The 20,015-nt window shown below is 44.5% G+C and overlaps 1 protein-coding gene across 2 annotated transcripts in view; it reads left to right on the top strand.

Moving 5' to 3' along the window:
• SERGEF (secretion regulating guanine nucleotide exchange factor) overlaps positions 1 to 20,015 on the top strand; it is a 248,107-nt gene that overhangs the window by 145,713 nt on the left and 82,379 nt on the right. The window contains exons 10-11 of one of the 2 annotated variants that reach the window (XM_027563418.1): positions 12,067 to 12,103; positions 17,230 to 17,348. In XM_027563418.1, coding sequence (XP_027419219.1) covers positions 12,067 to 12,103; positions 17,230 to 17,333 — 141 coding nt within the window. In that variant the 3' untranslated portion in view covers positions 17,334 to 17,348. Of the gene's footprint in view, positions 1 to 12,066; positions 12,104 to 17,229; positions 17,349 to 20,015 lie in introns of those variants that run through there. The other variant, XM_027563417.1, reaches the window with a different exon arrangement.

Genomic DNA, 20,015 nt, shown 5'->3' with positions numbered 1-20,015 from the left:
CCTCAGCAAAGCATCCCTCTTGACCTTTCTCAGATACACCTACCCCAAGATTACCACTGCTCTACACTTCCACTATAGATTAGTTTTGCTTATTTACATTTTTAACTTTTTAATTTGAAATAATATCAAATTTATAGAAAAGTTACAAGAATAAAGAACTCTCCAAATCCTTCACCCAGACACAGCATGTTTTAACATTTTACCACATTTGTGTGCATTTATGTGTGTGTGTCTCTTTCTAAAAATTTAACATTGATAGAACACTGTTGTCTCATCTACAGAGCATCTTCATCTTTCTCCAGTTGTCTCAATGACATCTTTTATGACAATTTTTCACTTTGATGTAGGATCCAATCCAGGATCGTATATTGCATTTAGCTGTCATGTCTTTTTGCTTGCTTTAATCTGGAATAGCTTTTCTTATCTTTTATGACATTGATTTTTTTTTAAGAGCACAGGACAGTTGTTTGGTATAATGGCCCTCAATTTGGTTCTATCTGATTTTTCCTCATGATTTGATTTCATTAGGCACTTTCAGCAGGAATATTAAATAAGTGATATTTCTTTAATGTATCACAGGAAGAGGCAACTGATATTGATTTATGCCATTGTCAGTGATGCTAACTTAGATCACTTGGGTGAGGTGACGTCTGCCTCCTTTACTATAAAGCTACCATTTCTCGTTTCTTTGTAATTAAGAAGTAATCTGTGAAGAGATACTATGTGAGTCTGTGAAGTGAGGCTATGTAAATATCCTGTTCCTCTTCATACTTGGCCCAATAGTTTTAACATCTATTAATGTTTCTTGCCTGAATTCACCATTATATTGCAAAATTATTTTCTTGATAAAAAAATAATTATTACTTTTGCATTTATAATTTTCTACATTTTACTATAAGGGAGAGCTTTCCTTGCTCCCTTATTTATTTATTATTCATAAGTATAGTATATACTTAGGATTTTTTCTTGTATTTAATGAGCTGTAATATATTATCATTACTCATTTTGATGCCCCAATTTTCCCTGACTTAGCCAGTGGGAGATCCTTCAAGCTTCTATATCCTTTTGACATATCCCTGTCATTCTTTGATCACTTCCTTTCTTCTTGGCACAAATAGATGTTCCTGGCTCAAATTGTTCTTTCCCAGTCTCAACCCTGGAATCAGCCATTCCTTCAGGGAGCTCTGATTGTTCTTAAACAGTATTAAAAAACCAAAATCGGTACATCAAGTGACCTCATTGCTGCTGGGGTGTCCTTGCTTCTAGACAATTTCATATTGGTTTAACTCAACCTCTGTGTGTGTACATATAGAAAACTGTGAGTTCATACTGATATGTCTAATTCTAACCTTATATCCACAGAGTTCCTCTTGGCCCTCTCTCATTACATATTTGTGTTTTCTTTATCTACAGTGAACACTCTAGCTCCCAAGAACATTCATATATTTCATCTGCACAGTCCTAAAATATATACAAAATACTTTCAGAACTAATACATGCATACTGCTATGGGACAAAATCAATCCACTGAGTAGGGTATTTTTAACAGTTCTTTTTGTTTTTAAACACAATTTATTTAGTCAAAGTACTGGGCTTAAAAGTTACTAGGACTGGTTCTTTTTCCCCTCTTCAGAACAATTATATTATTTATTTGAAATAAATTTGCCTGTTTTTGAGCTTCATGTAGATAGTGTCTTACAATATTTACTCTTCTGTGACTGGAGTCTTTTGTTCACCATTATTCTTGAAGATTTATCCATGTTTTGAATAGCAGTAGGGTTTTTATCCCCCCAAAGTTACAAAGTATTCTGATTATACTATACTTTATTTATTCTATTGATGATGAATATTTGGGTAATTTTATGTTTTTATTATGAATAAAGCAGCTGTGAACATTCTTATACATGTTTTTTGATGGAAGTAAGTAATCATTTATTTCGGGTACTTGAGTCTCCTGGTGTGTGTGTCTGTGTGTATTTACCTTTAGCAGATACTGCCAATTTTTCAGTGCAGTTGAGTTTATATTCCTGCCAGTCATGTAAGAGATTTCCAGTGTTCCACATCCTCATCAGCATTTGGTATTGGCAGTCTTTATAAATTTCAGCCCGTCTTGGCTATTAGGGAAAGGGTTCAGTTTTTTGGAGAAGCATGCTGGCCTAAATCTGTTAATTACCTGTCTCTGAGGTCAGCTGCTCAGCTCACGTGGCTGTATCCTGTTCTCATGGGCACAAGTAACTTCCTGGTGTTGCCTTTACTGAAATTCAGATGCTTTGTTAAGTTTGGCACTTTTAGTCTGTAAGGATCAGAGATACTCTCAGGTTACTTTAGGATGGGCATAAGTACTGGGAACAGGTGAAGCAAATGCCTTATAAAAGAACAACTGGAAAGTCACTTAAAACACAAGGTAGCTGAAAAAGCTCGACTTTCTTGCACTGTCAGCAGTAGGATCTAGAAATCTCACATTCCAGTGACTTAGCTACTCTTCTTTAGTTTGCTCCTGTTGCTTCTGACTCTTCTGACTGTAGCTCCTCTTTATATGAACCTTTCTTGTGTCTATTTTTTCCAGCTACTGTGCCAGCTACCAACAAGATGACTTATACCATACAACATTTTTCAGGCAGGATTTTCACATTAAGCCACTTCACAGACTGTGGCCAATCTATGCATTAACCTTCTTTGTGCAGGTATCCCTCGATAGCCCATTCACACCAATTATGCCACGAGTGCACATAGTATCAACATAGCAATTTAGGAGAAAGCAATTTTCTTTGAGTGCACTATGGAAAAAGCAAGTATTCTGAGGGGCTGGCTGGCTAGTTTAATTGTGTATATTATATTCTAATTAACTAGACATTTCTCAAGTCCTCTCCTTATCTGGCAGTAAATAATTATTGAAAAAAGGAAATGAACTGTTCATAGTGAACATATGCCAGTTCCGAGTACTTATAGTTTCCTTTTACATGTTCTCCAAATTATATTTTATATATTTTGGAGAGATGTCTGCAGAACAGGGTCAAACTCAAAGTGAATTCTATTCTGTAGAAGTTGGGATGGGTGTGAAAGGGTTTTAGGATGTATGAGATTCACTTGTTTGTTACCATCCCATCCTAAAGTTGAGGGAACTGAAATCCAGAGAGGTGAAGAGATTTGCCCAAGGTCCTATGACAAGGAGGTGGCAGGGCAAGGACTCAAAATCCAGATCTTCTGGTTCCAAGCTCTTCCTACTACCCTACACTGCCTGGGGAGATATGCCCTACCCCCACACCCAAATTATTAACAGTAGAAAGGAGGTTTGACAAAAGCCAACTTTAGCCAAGACAAGTGGTAGGATTTGAGAGAAGACAGATCTTTTAAGGGCTGAGATGATCTGGGAGACTTCCTCCAGGCAGTGAGTTTTGAACTGGGCCTTGTAAAGTTGGTAGGTTCAGAATGGTATGGAGAAGGGAGAATGGTGCAAATAATGGTGCAAAAGAGGGAAAACACAGAGATTTTCCAGGGACAGAGAAGAGACTTGTGTTGCTGGGTTAGTGGGTTTATGTAGGGAAGGAGTGAGAGATAAAGTGTGGTAGGAAGTTGGAGACTTTGAGACCATGACAACTTAAAAAAATTTCTTTTTAAACCAGATCACGACAGGATGGCAAGAAGAAAGCTTGAGAGGCAGCTCTCAAAAGCTTCCAAGTTGGAGTGGAAAGGACTGAACTAAGATGGTAGCAGCTAAAAAAATCAAGACATGGAGAAGGCAGAATTAACAGGCTCTTGAGACAGAGTAGGAGAGAGATAAAGGAGTCAGAGAGCTGTTAGTCACTTGAGAGTTTGAGCCTTAATGCCTGGGGCAGTCTGGTACCAGAAGAGGGGCAGGATATGTAGCGGGTAAAGCTCACGGGCTTTGGATCAAGGCTCACCTGGGTAAATAGCCCAGTGTGACATATTTAACTTTTCAGAGTGTGTTTGCCGACCTGTTAGAAGATTGATCCCCACTTCTAAGAGTAGCTGGGAGGATGCAGCTTTGCGAGTAAAGTGAAATTCCATAATATCACACGTTTGGCATCCAGGCACTTAACAAATTTTAGCTCTCTTCCTCCCCACTGCAACCTCTCCATTTGAGAATGAAGTAGGACCTAGTTTAAGGTTCATTTTCTTAGGTATCAGTCAGTTCAGTCGTTCAGTTGTGTCCAACTCTTTGCGACCCCATGGACTGCAGCACCCCAGGCTTCCCTGTCCATCACCAACTCCCAGAGCTTGCTCAAACTCATGTCCATCAAGACGGTGATGCCATCTAATCATCTCATCCTTTGTAGTCCCCTTCTCCTCCTGCCTTCAATATTTCCCAGCACCAGGGTCTTGTCCAATGAGTCAGTTCTTTGCATTAGGTGGCCTATACTTAGGTATGCTGCTGCTAAGTCGCTTCAGTCATGTCCGACTCTGTGCGACCCCGTAGACGGCAGCCCACCAGGCTCCCCCGTCCCTGGGATTCTCCAGGCAAGAACACTGGAGCGGGTTGCCATTTCCTTCTCCATAGGTTGTGCAAAAGGAGAGAGAATGGATACATATGTACGGCTGAGTCCCGCAGCTGTTCACCTGAAACTATCACAACGTTGTTGGTCGGCTGTATCCTGATACAAAACAAAAAGTTCAAAAGAAAAACAATAGTAAATCTATTTTAAAAACGAAAGAAAAATAGGCTTTTCAGGGTGAATGCGTTCTTCCTTCCCTGGATTTTGAGGTGGACGACAAGCTGAAACCTCTGGGACCAGAGGTCTCATTTTTTTTTTGGCTTCTTTGACATCTAGGCTTCAGTCAAAAGTTGACGCCCCGACAAAGGGAGTCAGAGGTGTCTTTTTAAGAGTAGGTGCTTCCAGAAACAAGCAACCGCGCCGCTCTGCTGTCACCAAGGACCTCCTTTGAAGCTTTTTCTGAGCCTACTGGTAAAACGCCTTTGACTGACAGGACTGCAGTTTGTCGTAAAATATGCCCAGCCTCCCAGCCTGCTTTTCTAACAGGTCTGGAAATTCTGGTTTGTCTCCCTTGAGTGCTATGCAGGTGGCAGCTGGGTTAGGGCAGAATTTAGCAAAGGCTGCGCTGAGGCGCCCATTCCCTTCCCTGTTAACCCGTTCGTTAATCCCAGCCGGGGCGAGGCTGCCGTTCTGGAGCTGCATGCCAGTCTGTTCTTTCTCAGGACCGGGCGGCGCTGGCCAAGGACGTGCGGTGAGGGTGGGAGCCGGGGCTGTACCGCCGAAGCTCTCCTTCCGCAGAATACCCTACGGAGTGGACGCCCCGCCCGCCCGCCGTCACGTGCGTCCACACGTGCGCCTTGTTGCCATGGCATCGGCCGGCGCCCAGGCCCATTGGCGTGAGGCAGAACCAATCAGTAGGCCCGTCACGCTGCTGCGCACCAGGGTGGTCCCTGAGCTGCCACCTCTCCGTTGGGAGGTCCCCGCGCTGAGGATGGCCCCTGGATGGTGACGGGGACCAGCCTCGGGGTTGGTCTGGCCTCGGCCTGGTTTCCCTCATGGGAATCTCAGTGCTTCTTTTCCTGCGTCCTGGTCGCACCCCGCCCTACTCTTTTTTCCCTGATTAAAGTGTGCGGAGTGGGTCAACCTGGTGGCCTTCCCCGCGAGGTGATAGCTTCCACAAATCTTTGTTGCCATTTTACAGCCGCGTCCCCTGAGAAAAAGCCCTGGAACAGCCCTTGATCGAGGTAAATCTAGATCTACCAGAGGTAGACACTCGTAACCACAGGCAGATGGTTGAGCCTTGTAAATCTGGGGCTCTCCCAGCATAAGATCCCTTGATAATTGACACAGGGTTGCCAGATGTGAGAACATGCTATGTGGCACCGGGAAGGGTTTGGACAGTTAACAGGACAGAAAGGTTGAAGAAGATACGAGCACAGAATCCAGCACCTCCATCAGCGGTAAGACTCTGATCAGTTACCTCACCTCTCTGAACCCCAACTGTCTCATTTGTAAAGTGGTTGTAACAAAAAAAATTTAGATTTGGTTTCAGTTTAAATGAAATAATATAGGCAAAGCAGTTAGCCAGGTTCTTGGCCATTAAGACTCAATAAGGGCCAGTCAGCAGTTTATAGAAATGGTACAAGTGTGACGGTGGAAACTAAAGCACTCATATTCAACATCTGGCCAATATTTTCAGTCATCTAATTTTTATTTATGCTTTTAGTTATTCCTTTACTTAACCCATTAATGTTTCAGCAGCTACTGGTAGTGGATGTCCACTACCAGTCAGTTCTTGCCCCAGGTCATCCCTGTCCAACTGTATTTAGTGGGATCCCGCCCAGGGGGAGTTGTGGCCTCCTTCATGAGAACTGATGGAGTCCAGCTCCGCAGGAGGGCTCCTAGGAGATCTTGTCCCCGTGGCAGTTGAGGCTTTGGAAGTTGTTTTCTGCAGCTCTGCCTCCTCAGGCTGAGTTGCCTGAGCAGAGCAGATCCCTCTAGTGTTTGGACCGAGTGACAGGACAACTTTCCATAAACTCCTCTGTCCCCCACTCCTCACTGTTGGGGGGGTGTGCCCCCTGAATCCTGAAGGCCCCAACCAGCAAGCTGAAACCCACCCTGGAACAGTTCTGTGCTCTTGACACCCTCCCCATCTCCCTGTCTACTAATACCTTTCCCTTCCTGCCTTCATGCTGCATCGCAGTGCCTTTCTGCATTTGGACTGGCATCTCCGCACCACTACTCACACTGTTTTGGGATCATCTCACATCTCTGGGCCCATTATCTTTGTCTGGGCCCCTTCATGCCTTTAGCTTGGGCTATATGGCAGACGCATTACTGGGCAGGCACCCTGCTGGATCTGTGAGAGACAGAGGTGCTTAACACATAAACGGTTCATAAGTAAACATCATGTGGTAAGGGCCATGGTGCATGGTGCTGTGGGAGTAGCCAGGGTGGAGCAGCTGGCTCTACTTTGAGAAGTCAGAGAAGGCTTTACCAGGAGGTAGTGTGGCACTAATGGTAAGGAACCCGCCTGCCGATGCAGAAGACGTAAGAGACACAGGTTCAATCCCTGGATTGGGAAGATCCCCTGGAGAAGGAAATGGCAACCCACTCCAGTATTCTTGTCTGGGCAGTCCCATGGACAAAGGAGCCTGGTGGACTACAGTCCGTGGGGTTGCAAAGAGTCGGACAGGACTGAGCATACAGGCACAATGTAAGCAATCATAAACGATTTTGCTAGATGGAGAGTAGGAGAAAGGGAAGTCGAGTCAAGGAGAATAGCATGTATTAAAGTCTGAAATCATGTGATATTCTTACAGAAAATGTAGCTAGTGTGAATGGGAAAAGGGATATGTTACTTGGGGTTGAGAGTTCATGAGTAGCAAGGGGGAAAAGGGAGGCCAGAGAGGTAAACAGGGGCCTACTTGTGAGGACCTTGTAAGCCATACCACTTGCTTTAGACTTTGCCCTTCCAGTGCTGAAGTCCTGTGGAGGGTTTTCTATAGGGGCGTGACATGTGCAGGGTTATATGTAAGGAAGATGAGACTCATGGCTGTTGGGGGATGGACTGTGTCATTTGTCCTCTAGCAATTCTGTCAGGCAGATGGGAGGATACTCTTTTCTACCTTATACTCCTGAGAACGCTGAGGCTCCAGGGGCTAAATACCTTGCCGGAGGTCTGACAGCCAGAAAGCGGAGGACTTAGCATTCACCTGGTTCTGACCCTGACTCTCTTTCTCCTGGGCATACTGCCATTGTTAACAGAGTCTTCTAGAAAGCTGGGCAGTGGGTAGATGCTGACAGAGGCAATGTGAAACAAATGGTCATTGACACAATCTTGTTGAAGGAGTGTAGCACTGGGATTTTGTGGCCTGTGGTGTTCAGTCTCCTGACCTCTGTGCCAATGCACAGACAGCAAGAAACAGCAGGGAACTTTGAGCTTCAAGCACTACATTGCCTTGACAAAATCCATTCATCACTGTCTCGCTCATTAATTCACAGCAGCATCTGCTGCCTGATGCTGGCGTTTGTCAGTGACTTGTTTCTGGAAGCCCCTAGTCTTCAAGGCTGGTCAGGTCTGCTCCCGCAGCCCCAGGGTGAGCCCTGGCAATCAGAGGCAGGCCCTTTCTGCCTGCATTTATAAAATGAAATAACTTCATTAAAAAAAAAATAAAGGTAGTGTAAACTGGCCGTATAGAACATGAGCTCTGGAGATAGACAAACCTGGCTTTTAGTTCTATGGCTGCCACTTAGCAAACTAGGAAGTTATGAATATATATGAACCTCAGCTCTCTTCTCTCTGAAATGAGCAAAGTCAAACCTACCTAAAATATTACTGTTATGAGTAAGGTGAGATAGTGTTTATAAAGTGTCTTGGCATGATACCTGGCACATATGAGTCCTCAGTGTATGGTGGCTTTAATTTTGAACATTTAAAGAATGTTTGAAAAATAGAGAATTTGAAGGAAAAAAATCTTATAATCTTACCATAATACAACTACCTTTATAATTTAATTATTTCCTTCAAATTTTTTATCTCTACTACTTCAGAACATGTCAGATTTTATAGCACATTTATTTTATAGCCAAGAGCCTTTTTAAAAATTTTTTTTACTCCTCTGTGGTGGGAACTGCGTTATATTTATTTTCCTTATTTGTACTAGATAATTTTTCTGATTATTAAAATTGTGTATAAAATTTAAAGAACATAGAAAAAGGCAAAGGGAAAACCATACTCATCAGTTCAGTTCAGTTCAGCCGCTCAGTTGTGTCCGACTCTCTGTGACCCCATGGACCACAGCATGCCAGGCCAGGCCTCCCTGTCCATCACCAACTCCTGGAGTTTACCCAAACTCATGTCCATTGAGTCGGTGATGCCATCCAACCATCTCATCCTCTGTCGTCCCCTTCTCCCACCTTCAATCTTTCCCAGCATCAGGGTCTTTTCAAATAAGTCAGCTCTTTGCATCAGGTGGCCAAAGTCCTGGAGTTTCAGCTTCAACATCAGTCCTTCCAATGAACACTCAGGACTGATCTCCTTTAGGATGGACTGGTTGGATCTCTTTGCAGTCCAAGGGACTCTCAAGAGTCTTCTCCAACACCACAGTTCAAAAGCATCAGTTCCTCAGTGCTCAGCTTTCTTTATAGTCCAACTCTCACATCCATACATGACCACGGGAAAAACCATAGCCTTGACTAGATGGACCTTTGTTGGCAAAGTAACGTCTCTGCTTTTTAATATGCTATCTAGGTTGGTCATAGGTTTCCTTCCAAGGGTCAAGCATCTTTTAATTTCATGGCTGCAGTCACCATCTGCAGTGATTTTGGAGCCCCCCCGCCAAATAAAGTCAGCCACTGTTTCCGCTGTTTCCCCAGCTATTTCCCGTGAAGTGATGGGACTGGATTCCACGATTTTAGTTTTCTGAATGTTGAGCTTTAAGCCAACTTTTTCACTCTCCTCTTTCACTTTCATCAAGAGGCTCTTTAGTTCTTCTTCACTTTCTGTCATAAGGGTGGTGTCATCTGCATATCTGAGGTTATTGATACTTCTCCCGGCAGTCTTGATTCCAGCTTGTGGCTTCATCCAGCCCAGGGTTTCTCATGATGTACTCTGCATATACGTTAAATAAGCAGGATGACAATATACTGCCTTGACGTACTCCTTTTCCTGTTTGGAACCAGTCTGTTGTTCCATGTCCAGTTCTAACTGTTGCTTCCTGAGCTGCATACAGATTTCTCAAGAAGGTCAGATGGTCTGGTATTCCCATCTCTTTCAGAATTTTCCACAGTTGATTGTGATCCACACAGTCAAAGGCTTTGGCATAGTGATACTCATATTCATAATGACCCCCTTATCCTTATTCTTATCCTTACCCTTACCTTATCCTTACCCTTATCCTTAGCCCAGAGGCTATCACTATTAAATTTTTGGAATAACTCCTTCCAGTCTTTTATTCATGTTTTATTATAGAGTTGAGATCATATTACATATATAATTTTTATGTAGTTTTTTCAGTTCACAGGATATCACACGTATTTTCCTTTATTGTAAGCATCATTTTCCAAGGCTGCATAATAATTTCCAAGTCATCAGATGGCTCTACTGTAACTTACATAGAATTCTCCTATTGTTAGACACCTAAGTTTGTTTCTAATTCTTCCATCTAAGTAGCTTCCTGTGGCAAAACCAAGGGAACCAGCCTCAGTATAACCAGGAAGCATATGATGAACTTGTGCTGTGTGTATGGCCTGGGTGAGGCCTAGGGGGACCGCCTCAGATAAATCAGAGACAGAGCCTGCCTCACAGGAGCTCAGAGACTAGTCAGCCTGGAAATATTTAATACCCAGGTACTTCTTTGCCAGACAGTGTTAGGGAATCCACCTAAACATGGGTAGCCCTCTTCCCTGAGGAAACTAAGATCCTGGACCCATAAGTTTTACAAAGGAAAAAGCCTGAGAAGCCTGGCTGCCCCTTCTCACTTGAAGTGAAGTGAAAGTTGCTCAGTTATGACTAACTCTTTGCGACTCCATGGTCTTGGTCCATGGACTTCTCCAGGCTAGAATACTGGAGTGAGTAGCCTCTCCCTTCTTCAGGGGATCTTCCCAACCCAGGGATCGCACCCAGGTCTCCTGCACTGCAGGCAGATTCTTTACCAGCTGAGCCACCAGGCCTGCCGTACTCAAATGTCTTTTGAGCCTGTTACCTTGACTGTCAGGGGCCTGTGCTAGTTACCCTTGAATATCACTGCCAAGTGGTTTTTCACTGGGAAAGTGTAAGAAGTTACAGCACCAGGAGAGTGTGAGAATGAGGGAATCAGAGAGGCTCTAGTCTTAATTTAGACAGACACGCACTTCCACTGGCACCTGATGCAAGTTATATTTCCTCTTCCTAAGCCCGTTTTCTCCACATCATGTGAAAGATCAGACTAGGTGATCTCCAGGGCTCTTCCAGTTGACATTCCATAAGTACCTGAAGCCCTTTTTCTTGCCAGGAGCTAAAGTAAGCATCACAGTAAAGGTCACAGGATCTTCTCCAGAACCTAGAGTTCCTTTTAATTAATACCTGGGGGACAATTTACGCTCTTATTTTCCCAGTCACTTCCTTCTGGTAGCATTTGGGACATGCAGAGACTGAGAGGCAAGAAATAGCTCTCACTGGGTACAGCACTGAATTCAGAACCCCAGATGATTGTCTCTTAGGTGTTTGTTCTTTAGGTACTTTGTTCTTTCATTCATTTTCTCTGAGCCCCAGACCTTGTACAGTCCATCTGTGTAGTAGTGCAGAAGGGAATGAGACATAGCGCTGTCTTCAAGACACACACAGTCTAGTGAGGAAATGGGGGAAAATGTAAAAGACGACAAGATGATTGCTGCAGTGGGGATGCATATAAATTGCCTAATGGAAGGAGTGCTTCCGTCAGCTAGAAGCAGTAGCAAGGGAGTGTCTGGATGCTTTGAAATTTTAAAGGATGAAAAGAATTTTTGGAGGTAGGCAGTTCAGGGGAGGCCATGCAGAGCAGAGGAGCAGCATGTGTAAAGGCCCGGAGGTGTGAGAGGACATGTGTTCAGAGAACTGCAGGTGGTTTGTGTGGCTGGAAGGTAGAAGGGAGAGTGAGCAGATGGGCAGAAGTCAAGCGTTTTCCCTTGGGCAAGTCTGTTTCCACTGAGTTCTTTGCTCATTTTATCATTCCAGGCCAGAGTGATGGACTTTTCAGCTCAGTTTTCCAAAACTGTCATTTATATTGCCTTATATTTTCATTTTTTTTTTTTTACAGTAACACATGCTCATTATAGAAAGTTGAAAAATACAAAAAAAAGTATAAAGAATAAAGGATTTTTTAAAAAATCACTTATGGTCTCTGCCTACAAGCAAATACATTAACATTGTGGTGTATTTCCATTCAATATTTTTTTATTTTTTCACTTTTTATGGAGTTGTGAGTGTATTGTAATTATAGTCTTTTGTTCATTGTGCCCCTTTCTACTTCCTAAAATTGCTCCAAAACTGGATGTTAATATCCTTAAAAATAACTCTGATCATAAAATATAATGGCTTAAATAAGTTTTCTATTTATATCTATAATATAACTTATTTTATTTCTTTTTACAGATCTCCTGTGGCTCAGAGCATAATCTGGCGGTGATTGGTAAGTAATTTGTGTCCTGATAACTGCGTTTATTCTGAAACTCATGGGCAGAACTGGAGGACTCCTGATTAAGCAAAGGCCAACGTGCGTGTGTGTGTATGCTGGGGGAGATGCTGGGAAATGGAAGTATTTAGTTGACCAAGGCTTTGCTAGGGGCCCTTTTTCTAAAATTTCTCTACATATTATTGAGCATCTAAAAAGGTACCTGAGCTAGCCTCCCTGCTTCAGGAAGAGGCATTTTGGGGAGAATTAAAGATCTTATAGGTTGAGGGCATCGTGTGCAGAGAGCTGAACATTGGAGAGGAAGAGAATTGGGCTGCTCCTGGCTCTTGAGTCAGTCCTTTGCACCAAATTCTTTCCTCTTGCTCGGCTCTTTTTTTGGAGACGGGGTGGGGTTGGGGGGTGATGGCTTGGCCCACTGCTTTCCTGCCTTGTGTTTCTTGGCACTCAGGAACTCCCAAGCCTGTGATTAATTGATGTTTCTTCTTATTGGCTGTTTATAACCAAGGTTCACTGGTTTTTATAATCAGGCCTGTGAGTAATTCCTTCAAAAAGCTTTCTCGATACTTCCGCAGGTAGACTCAGTCTGTAGGTTTATAATAGCCAGGACATGGAAGCAACCTAGATGTCCATCAGCAGATGAATGGATAAGAAAGCTGTGGTACATATACACAATGGAGTATTACTCAGCCATTAAAAAGAATTCATTTGAATCAGTTCTAATGAGGTGGATGAAACTGGAGCCTATTATACAGAGTGAAGTAAGCCAGAAGGAAAAACACCAGTACAGTATACTAACGCATATATATGGAATTTAGAAAGATGATAACAATAACCCTGTGTACGAGACAGCAAAAGAGACACTGATGTATGGAACAGTCTTATGGACTCTGTGGGAGAGGGAGAGGGTGGGAAGATTTGGGAGAATGGCATTGAAACATGTAAAATATCATGTATGAAACGAGATGCCAGTCCAGGTTCAATGCACAATACTGGATGCTTGGGGCTAGTGCACTGGGACGACCCAGAGGGATGGTATAGGGAGGGAGGAGGGAGGAGGGTTCAGGATGGGGAACACATGTATACCTGTGATGGATTCATTTTGATATTGGCAAAACTAATACAATTATGTAAAGTTTAAAAATAAAATAAAATTAAAAAAAAAAAAAAAAAGAGAGACAGTGTAGAGTCTGGCTATCTGAGTTCAATGCAGGCTTCTACTTATTCGCTGTGTGACCCCAGACAAGGTACTTAGCTCTCCATGCCTCATCTTTCTCATTTTTAAAATGAGAAGGGCAATGGTATCTTGGGGTTGTTGGGGCTGTTGTGAGGGTTAAAAGAGTTGATATGTGTATAGCACTTATAAGAGCACTTAGCTCCTAGTAGGGGTTTTAGAAGTGTTAGTTGATATTATCTAATATCATTAGATCAAATAATTGCCCCCATCTTTAGGTCCCCCATCTGTGAAATGGAGCAGTTAAAACAGAAAACCAAGTTCCCTCCAGCCCCAGTATTTTATTTTTAAGGGTATTTTTTAATTGGAGTATAATTACTTTACAGTGCTGTTAGTTTCTGCTATACAGCAGTATCAATTCTCTCTTGAACCTCCCTCCCTCCCTCCCTCCATCTCACCCTTTTAGGTCATCACAGCCCAATATCTTAGGGCTCTATTACAACCCCGTTGCTGTCTGCTTTGAGTAGGTGATGTCTGTTCTGTGAACATCCCTCTCCCAGCCTCTGAATCTCAGCTTCTGAAGGTCAAGGCCCCTGGCTTTTCCTTTTGTTTCCTGGTTATTTGCAGCACCCAGAGCAGTGCCTGGCACTCAGCAGAAACTCAAGCACTGTTTTCTGGATTAAGCTAGACTGGCTGGCTCAGCTGCCTGGGGTGGCAGTTTGAAGCACTGCTTTGCAGGCCCGAATGTGATGTGCAAGAAGGCAGAACCAAGGACAGCAGAGGAGGCAGGCTGCCAGCCAGCAGAGTGGGTGGGGGGAGGAAAGGGGCTGGAGTCAGAGAGGGAGTGAGAAAATGTAACAGCAGACCTGTGTGCTTTGCAACACCAGATACTTTATACTGGAATTGCTCCAGCCTGGGTGTAATTAAGACAAGCTAATCAAAGAATCAGAGGCAGTGCCTAGGATGTTGCTACTGCTGCTGTCACTGGACTGGAAGAGAGGTTGGCTTCTTCTGGGACCAGCACAAACAATAAGATTGCAGGGAATCTAAATACAAGAAAGAACAAAATACAGCTGACGGTGGGGGTGCTGGAGTCAGCAGGGTGGCAGGCAGAGCCGACAGGCAGCCTAGGGCTGTAGACAGAGCACAGACTCTGCAGGCAGACAGCCTTGGTTTAAACTGGCTCCATCTCTGTGTGAGCTTCCATTTTTTCCTCATCTGTGTAATGGGGATAATTCCACCTGGCAGGATTGTTGTTGTGAGGATTAGAGAAGATAATATATCTGAAGTACCTGGTACTATATAGGAGATGTGTAAGAAATAAAGTAACTATTCCATTTCTTTTTCGGTTCTCTTGGTCAGGGTAGGAAGAGGGGAAAGTCACTTGTTCGTGTAACTGTTCTAGTGAAGTAATTCTTGGTTGGGAGAGCGAAATGATGACATTCTGGAAAGGTGTGTCCAGCGTTCCTACCCAAGTGAGGAAAACAGCAGAGCCAGTGGGAGAGCAGGGCATGGCATACTGGTGAACTCCTCGAGGGCAAACCTCTTATTTTCCATTTTGTTCCCAAAGCCTGGGGCTTGGCTCAGTCTGCTGAATGAATGGTTCCAGAGTCAGGAAAGGTGGGCCCAGTCCCAGGACTCTGGACACGTATACCTGCCTGTGTGTGAGCTGGGATCAGAGGCTGAGCACCCCTGGGGGCATGGTGCCCTCAGTGGGTGCCCGGCAGGATGCAAGCTGTGCAGCAGGAAGCGACAAGAAGCCTCCTGTGAGCCCTGGCAGGAGGCCAGCAAGAGGGAGACAAGCTGGAGGAGCAGAGTTCCTACCAGCTGGATGTCTGGCTCTCACGGCCGGCTCCCGCCTCCACCTCCTGCCCCTGCTGCCTTCAAGTGGACTTCCCTGCCTTCAGTCTCACACCCGAGATCCAGGCCCTCCATGCCTGGTGCTGGGTCACACACGTGATGGGCACAAAACAGTGCCCAAATAGACTGGAGTAGAATGTAGAGAAGCCACACTTTGCTCCAGGGGAGAAGAAACACATCGAACTGGAAGGGAGGGGGAAGTGAGATGATTGAAACAATGTAACTCGGGCTCTGCTGCTGCTGCTGCTGCTTCTACGTCGCTTCAGTCCTGTCTGACTCTGTGCGACCCCATAGATGGCAGCCCACCAGGCTCCTCTGTCCCTGGGATTCTCCAGGCAAGAACACTGGAGTGGGTTGCCATTTCCTTCTCCAAAATGAAAAGTGAGAGTGAAGTCACTCAGTCATGTCCAACTTGTAGCGACCCCATGAACTGCAGCCTACCACGCCTCTCCATCCATGGGATTTTCCAGGCAAGAGTACTGGAGTGGGGTGCCATTGCCTTCTCTGTCTTAAAATGCACAGGACTCCACAAAGCCTATTTGTTGTACCCACTTTATGGAGAAGAAAACTGAGACTCAGAGGTGAAACAAGGTGCTCAGGGATAAGTAGCAGTAGATGACAGCACTCTGTGCCTGACTTTTCCACGAATGCTTCTTTGACTCACTCACCTCCTCAGGGCCAAGGAGGGTGGGGAGTGACTAAGAGCACAGACGCTGGGGTCCTATCTCCTGGATGCAAATCCTGGCTCCTCTGCTTATGAGCCGTGTAGCCTTGTATATGAATGACTTAGCCTCTCTGTGTCTTTAAAAAAAAATTATTTTAATTGAAAGATAATTACTTCACAATATTGTGCTGGTTTTTGCCATACATCGTTGTGAATCGGCCACAGGTGCGGTGTATCCCCTCCAGCCTGGACGCCCCTCCCACCTCCCTCCCCGCCCCATCCCTCCAGGTTGTCACAGTGCACTGACTTTGGGTGCCCTGTGCCACATGTCAAACTCATCCTGGTTGTCTCTTTTACATATTATAATGTGTATGTTTCAGTGCTATTCTCTCAAACCATCCCACCCTCCCCTTCTCCCTCTGAGTCTAAAAATCTGTTCTTTATGTCTTTGTCTCCTTTGCTGTCCTGCACGTAGGATTGTTGGTACCATCTTTCTAGATCCCATATATGTGTGTTAATATATGGTATTTATCTTCTTCTTTCTGACTTACTTCACTCTGTATAGTGGGCTCTACGTTCACCCACATTTTTAGAACTGACTCAAATGCATTCATTTTTATAGCTGAGTAATATTCCATTGTGTATATGTACCACAGCTTCCTTATCCATTTATCTGCCGGGTGGGCTGCCGTCTATGGGGTCGCACAGAGTCGGACATGACTGAAGCGACTTAGCAGCAGCAGCAGCAGACATCTAGGTTGCTTCCATGTCCTGGCTATTGTAAACAGTGCTGCAGTAAACACTGGGGTACATGTGTGTCTTTTTCAATTCTGGTTTCCTCAGGATACTCTCTGTGTCTTGACTGCCTCACCTGGAAGATCATATTATTGACCTCATAGTGTTGTTGTATAAAGGGCTGACAGTGCCTGACAAAAATAAAGGCTCAGTGAATGTTAGCTGGTGTTGGTGCTGCTTTTATTATATGTTGAGAATATAATTTAAGGAAGTAATATTAACAAGACTGAAGCTCATGGTAGGAATTCCAGAAAGTGGAGAGAGAAGTGTCTCCCTCACCTAGCGTGTCAGGGTCAAGGATCTCGGCAGAGCGGCAGAATGGATTTGTAAGCTGCAGCCTGGGTACACTGATCTGGGGATCTCAAAACCCCAACAGCCCTGGAAAGAGTGCCAGCCCAGCTTTGCTCCGTGTCAGGGTTTTGCTGTTCACCGTCCCAGACAGGGACTGGGCCCTGTGTGTTCAGCCCTAGAGAAGCCCTACAGCAGCCACGTTAGCTTCTTAAAGTGAATGTGTTAGTTGCTTAGTCTTGTTCTGTTCTTTGTGACCCTACAGAACTGTAGCCTGTCAGGCTCCTCTGTCCATGAAATTCTCCAGTCAAGAACACTGGAATGGGTAGCCATTCCCTTCTCCAGGGGATCTTCCTGACCCAGGGATCAAACCAAAGTCTCCAGCATTTCAGGCAGATTCTTTACCGTCTGAGCCACTGGGGAAGCCCATAAAGTCAAAGCATCAATGATTCAACTTTGCTACTTCATTTGCTTCCGGGTTTCTTTGTTTCTCCTTTTGCAATTTAGTTTGGTTCTTTCCTTAGTTGTCCAATGAAGCTTCTCTTGACCTGGGCTGTGTTTGCCACAAGGTTGCCCCCATGGCTAGAGAGGATGGTGAGGCAGGGCAGGCTCCTGTATTAGACAAAGGAAGAGCCTCTGGAGCTGAGCGTAGACAAACTCACTGAAAGGAAGGAAAAGCAGAAGCCACTGGCCGTGGCCGGCCTGGCCCCTCTCTAGCTGTGTGCCTTGTACAGTTGTTCCCCACTGAGCCTGATTCCTCATCTGTAAAAGCAGTATCACAATCCCCAACTCTAAAAGTTATTTTTCCAAATGGCACAGGTGTGTCAGGCACCTGCCCAGTGCCTGTCACAGCATAGGTGCTCAGCTGGTGAACTTGACAGGTTCACGAGTTCAGCTGCTTGCTTGCTTCCTTCCTTTTCACCCAGGATTCCCCTCCACATTCTGACGAAGCTGGCCAGCTCCCCTTCATGGGCATAGATGAGGTCAGCAGGAGTGAGATGAGGGCGTGTGGCCGCCACTTGCTCAGAGGATCCCTGGTTGCCAGGGGCAGGTGTCCCAGGCCCAGCTCTGTCTTCAGGGCCCTCACCTCTGTGTCTGGCTGAATTGGCTCCAGCTGTTTCCCTTCCCCTTGGGAGCGGCTTATTTTGGCTTGAATGGGCAATTTGTTTGCCTTTTCTCCTGATGTGCGGTTGTTCAGCCTCCCCTTCCTGCAGAGAAAAAAGAGCTGACTGCATTTCCTCTCTCCCACTCCATGCAGGCCCTTAGAAGGGATTTTATTGGGGGCCCTTTCCTGGAGCACTCACGCATGCCAGACAGGCATTGTTAAAGTGTTAGATATTTGGCAGCAAAGTATAGTGCCTCCTCCTCCAAGCAGAAGCAGCTCTTTTACCAAACTGGAACTATAATCTGTGCAAGGATCTTTTATTTTTTATTATTTTCCTTTCACTGATTTTTTCTAACTGTTGAACTTTTGTGCTTTTCTAATATGTGTGGCAGAACAGCTGACCGGCGTGGCCTGAGACCCGTCAAGTGGGGTCACATAGGAATTGAATCGAGAGAGCTAACTTATTTTGACACTGGCTGTAGATCTGAGAGGCAGTACCTCCAAACCCCAGGGCCTTGTAGAGATCTTTGAGGCGAGGACAGACTTGTATGGTCCTGTGCACAATGGGATGGACGGAGCGGAAATGCTTTACTTATTTTGTCCCATTAATCCTCATACCCAATTGATGCACGGTTGTTAACCCTGCTTTCTAGATGAGAGAATCTGAAGCTTAGGTTGAGCTGTTTGCACCGCCAGGTCATCCGGTCAGGAGGAATCTGTGTGTCGAGTCTTTAACCCAGGCCTCTAACTCCACAGTCTGTGGTCTCCTGCCTGCTGCTGCCTTCCTGCAGACCCTGACAGTCTAGCCTGTTTTTAAGGCCACCAGATAAGATTATTTCATCTCTTCATTTCAATATTTGGTTCCCCTTCATGTTGGCAAGTTCTGTATATTTAGATTATAGCAGTCTGGCTCAGATTAAGCAGTTCTCTGCATAATAACTAGGTAAAATTGTGACATTGATGACATTGTGTTGTTATCACACTTCCCTCTTTACCTTCTGACAGTCCCAACCCTTTTAAGATTCTTCTTCTGGTGTACCTTCTCTTTAAAATTTTCTTTTACTTATTTAATTTGTGAATAATTAATACATGTACATTATTTAAAACTTAAAAAGCACAAAAAGATTTAAAATGAAAAACTTCCCTCCTGCTTTATCTCCCATCTATCCAGTGCCCCCAAACCCTTCTACTACATGTGCAACTAATTCTATTATTAGTTTCTTCATATCCTTCTAGTTGCTTTTTTGCATACATAAGTGAATGCTAAGATTTATTTTTATCTTCTCTTTTACATAAACTGTAGTATACTTTACATGCTTTTTAGTGTCTGATTTTTTTCTTTCAGTGATTTATCTGGGAGATCTTTTCATATCAGTATAAAAGCCTTTCTAGGGACTTCCCTGGTGGTCCAGTGGTTAAGAATTTGCCTTGCAATGCAGGAGATGTGGGCACAATCCCTGGTCAGGGAACTAAGATCCCACAGGATATGGGACAGCTAAGCCCTTGTGCCACAACTGCTGAGCCCATGTGCCACAACTAGAGAGTTTGTGCACCACAATGAAGATGCAAAACAGCCAAATTAAATTAATTTTTAAAAAGCCTTTCTAGTTCATTATTACCACTCCATAATATTCCAGTATACCTATGTTCAGTTCAGTTCAGTCACTCACTCATGTCTGACTGCGACCCCATGAACCATAGCACACCAGGCCTCCCTGTCCACCACCAACTCCTGGAGTCCACCCAAACCCATGTCCATTGTGTCAGTGATGCCATCCAACCATCTCATCCTCTGTCGTCCCCTTCTCCTCCTGCCCTCAATCTTTGCCAGCATCAGGGTCTTTTCAAATGAGTCAGTTCTTCGCATCAGGCGGCCAAAGTATTGGAGTTTCAACTTCAACATCAGTCCTTCCAATGAACACCCAGGACTGATCTCCTTTAGAATGGACTGGTTGGATCTCCTTGCAGTCCAAGGGACTCTCAAGAGTCTTCTCCAACATCACAGGTCAAAAGCATCAATTCTTTG

The sequence above is a fragment of the Bos indicus x Bos taurus genome, chromosome 15, assembly GCF_003369695.1.
Source record: "Bos indicus x Bos taurus breed Angus x Brahman F1 hybrid chromosome 15, Bos_hybrid_MaternalHap_v2.0, whole genome shotgun sequence".
Taxonomy (NCBI): Eukaryota; Metazoa; Chordata; class Mammalia; order Artiodactyla; family Bovidae; genus Bos; species Bos indicus x Bos taurus.
This window is presented reverse-complemented; position numbering and strand designations above follow the sequence as displayed.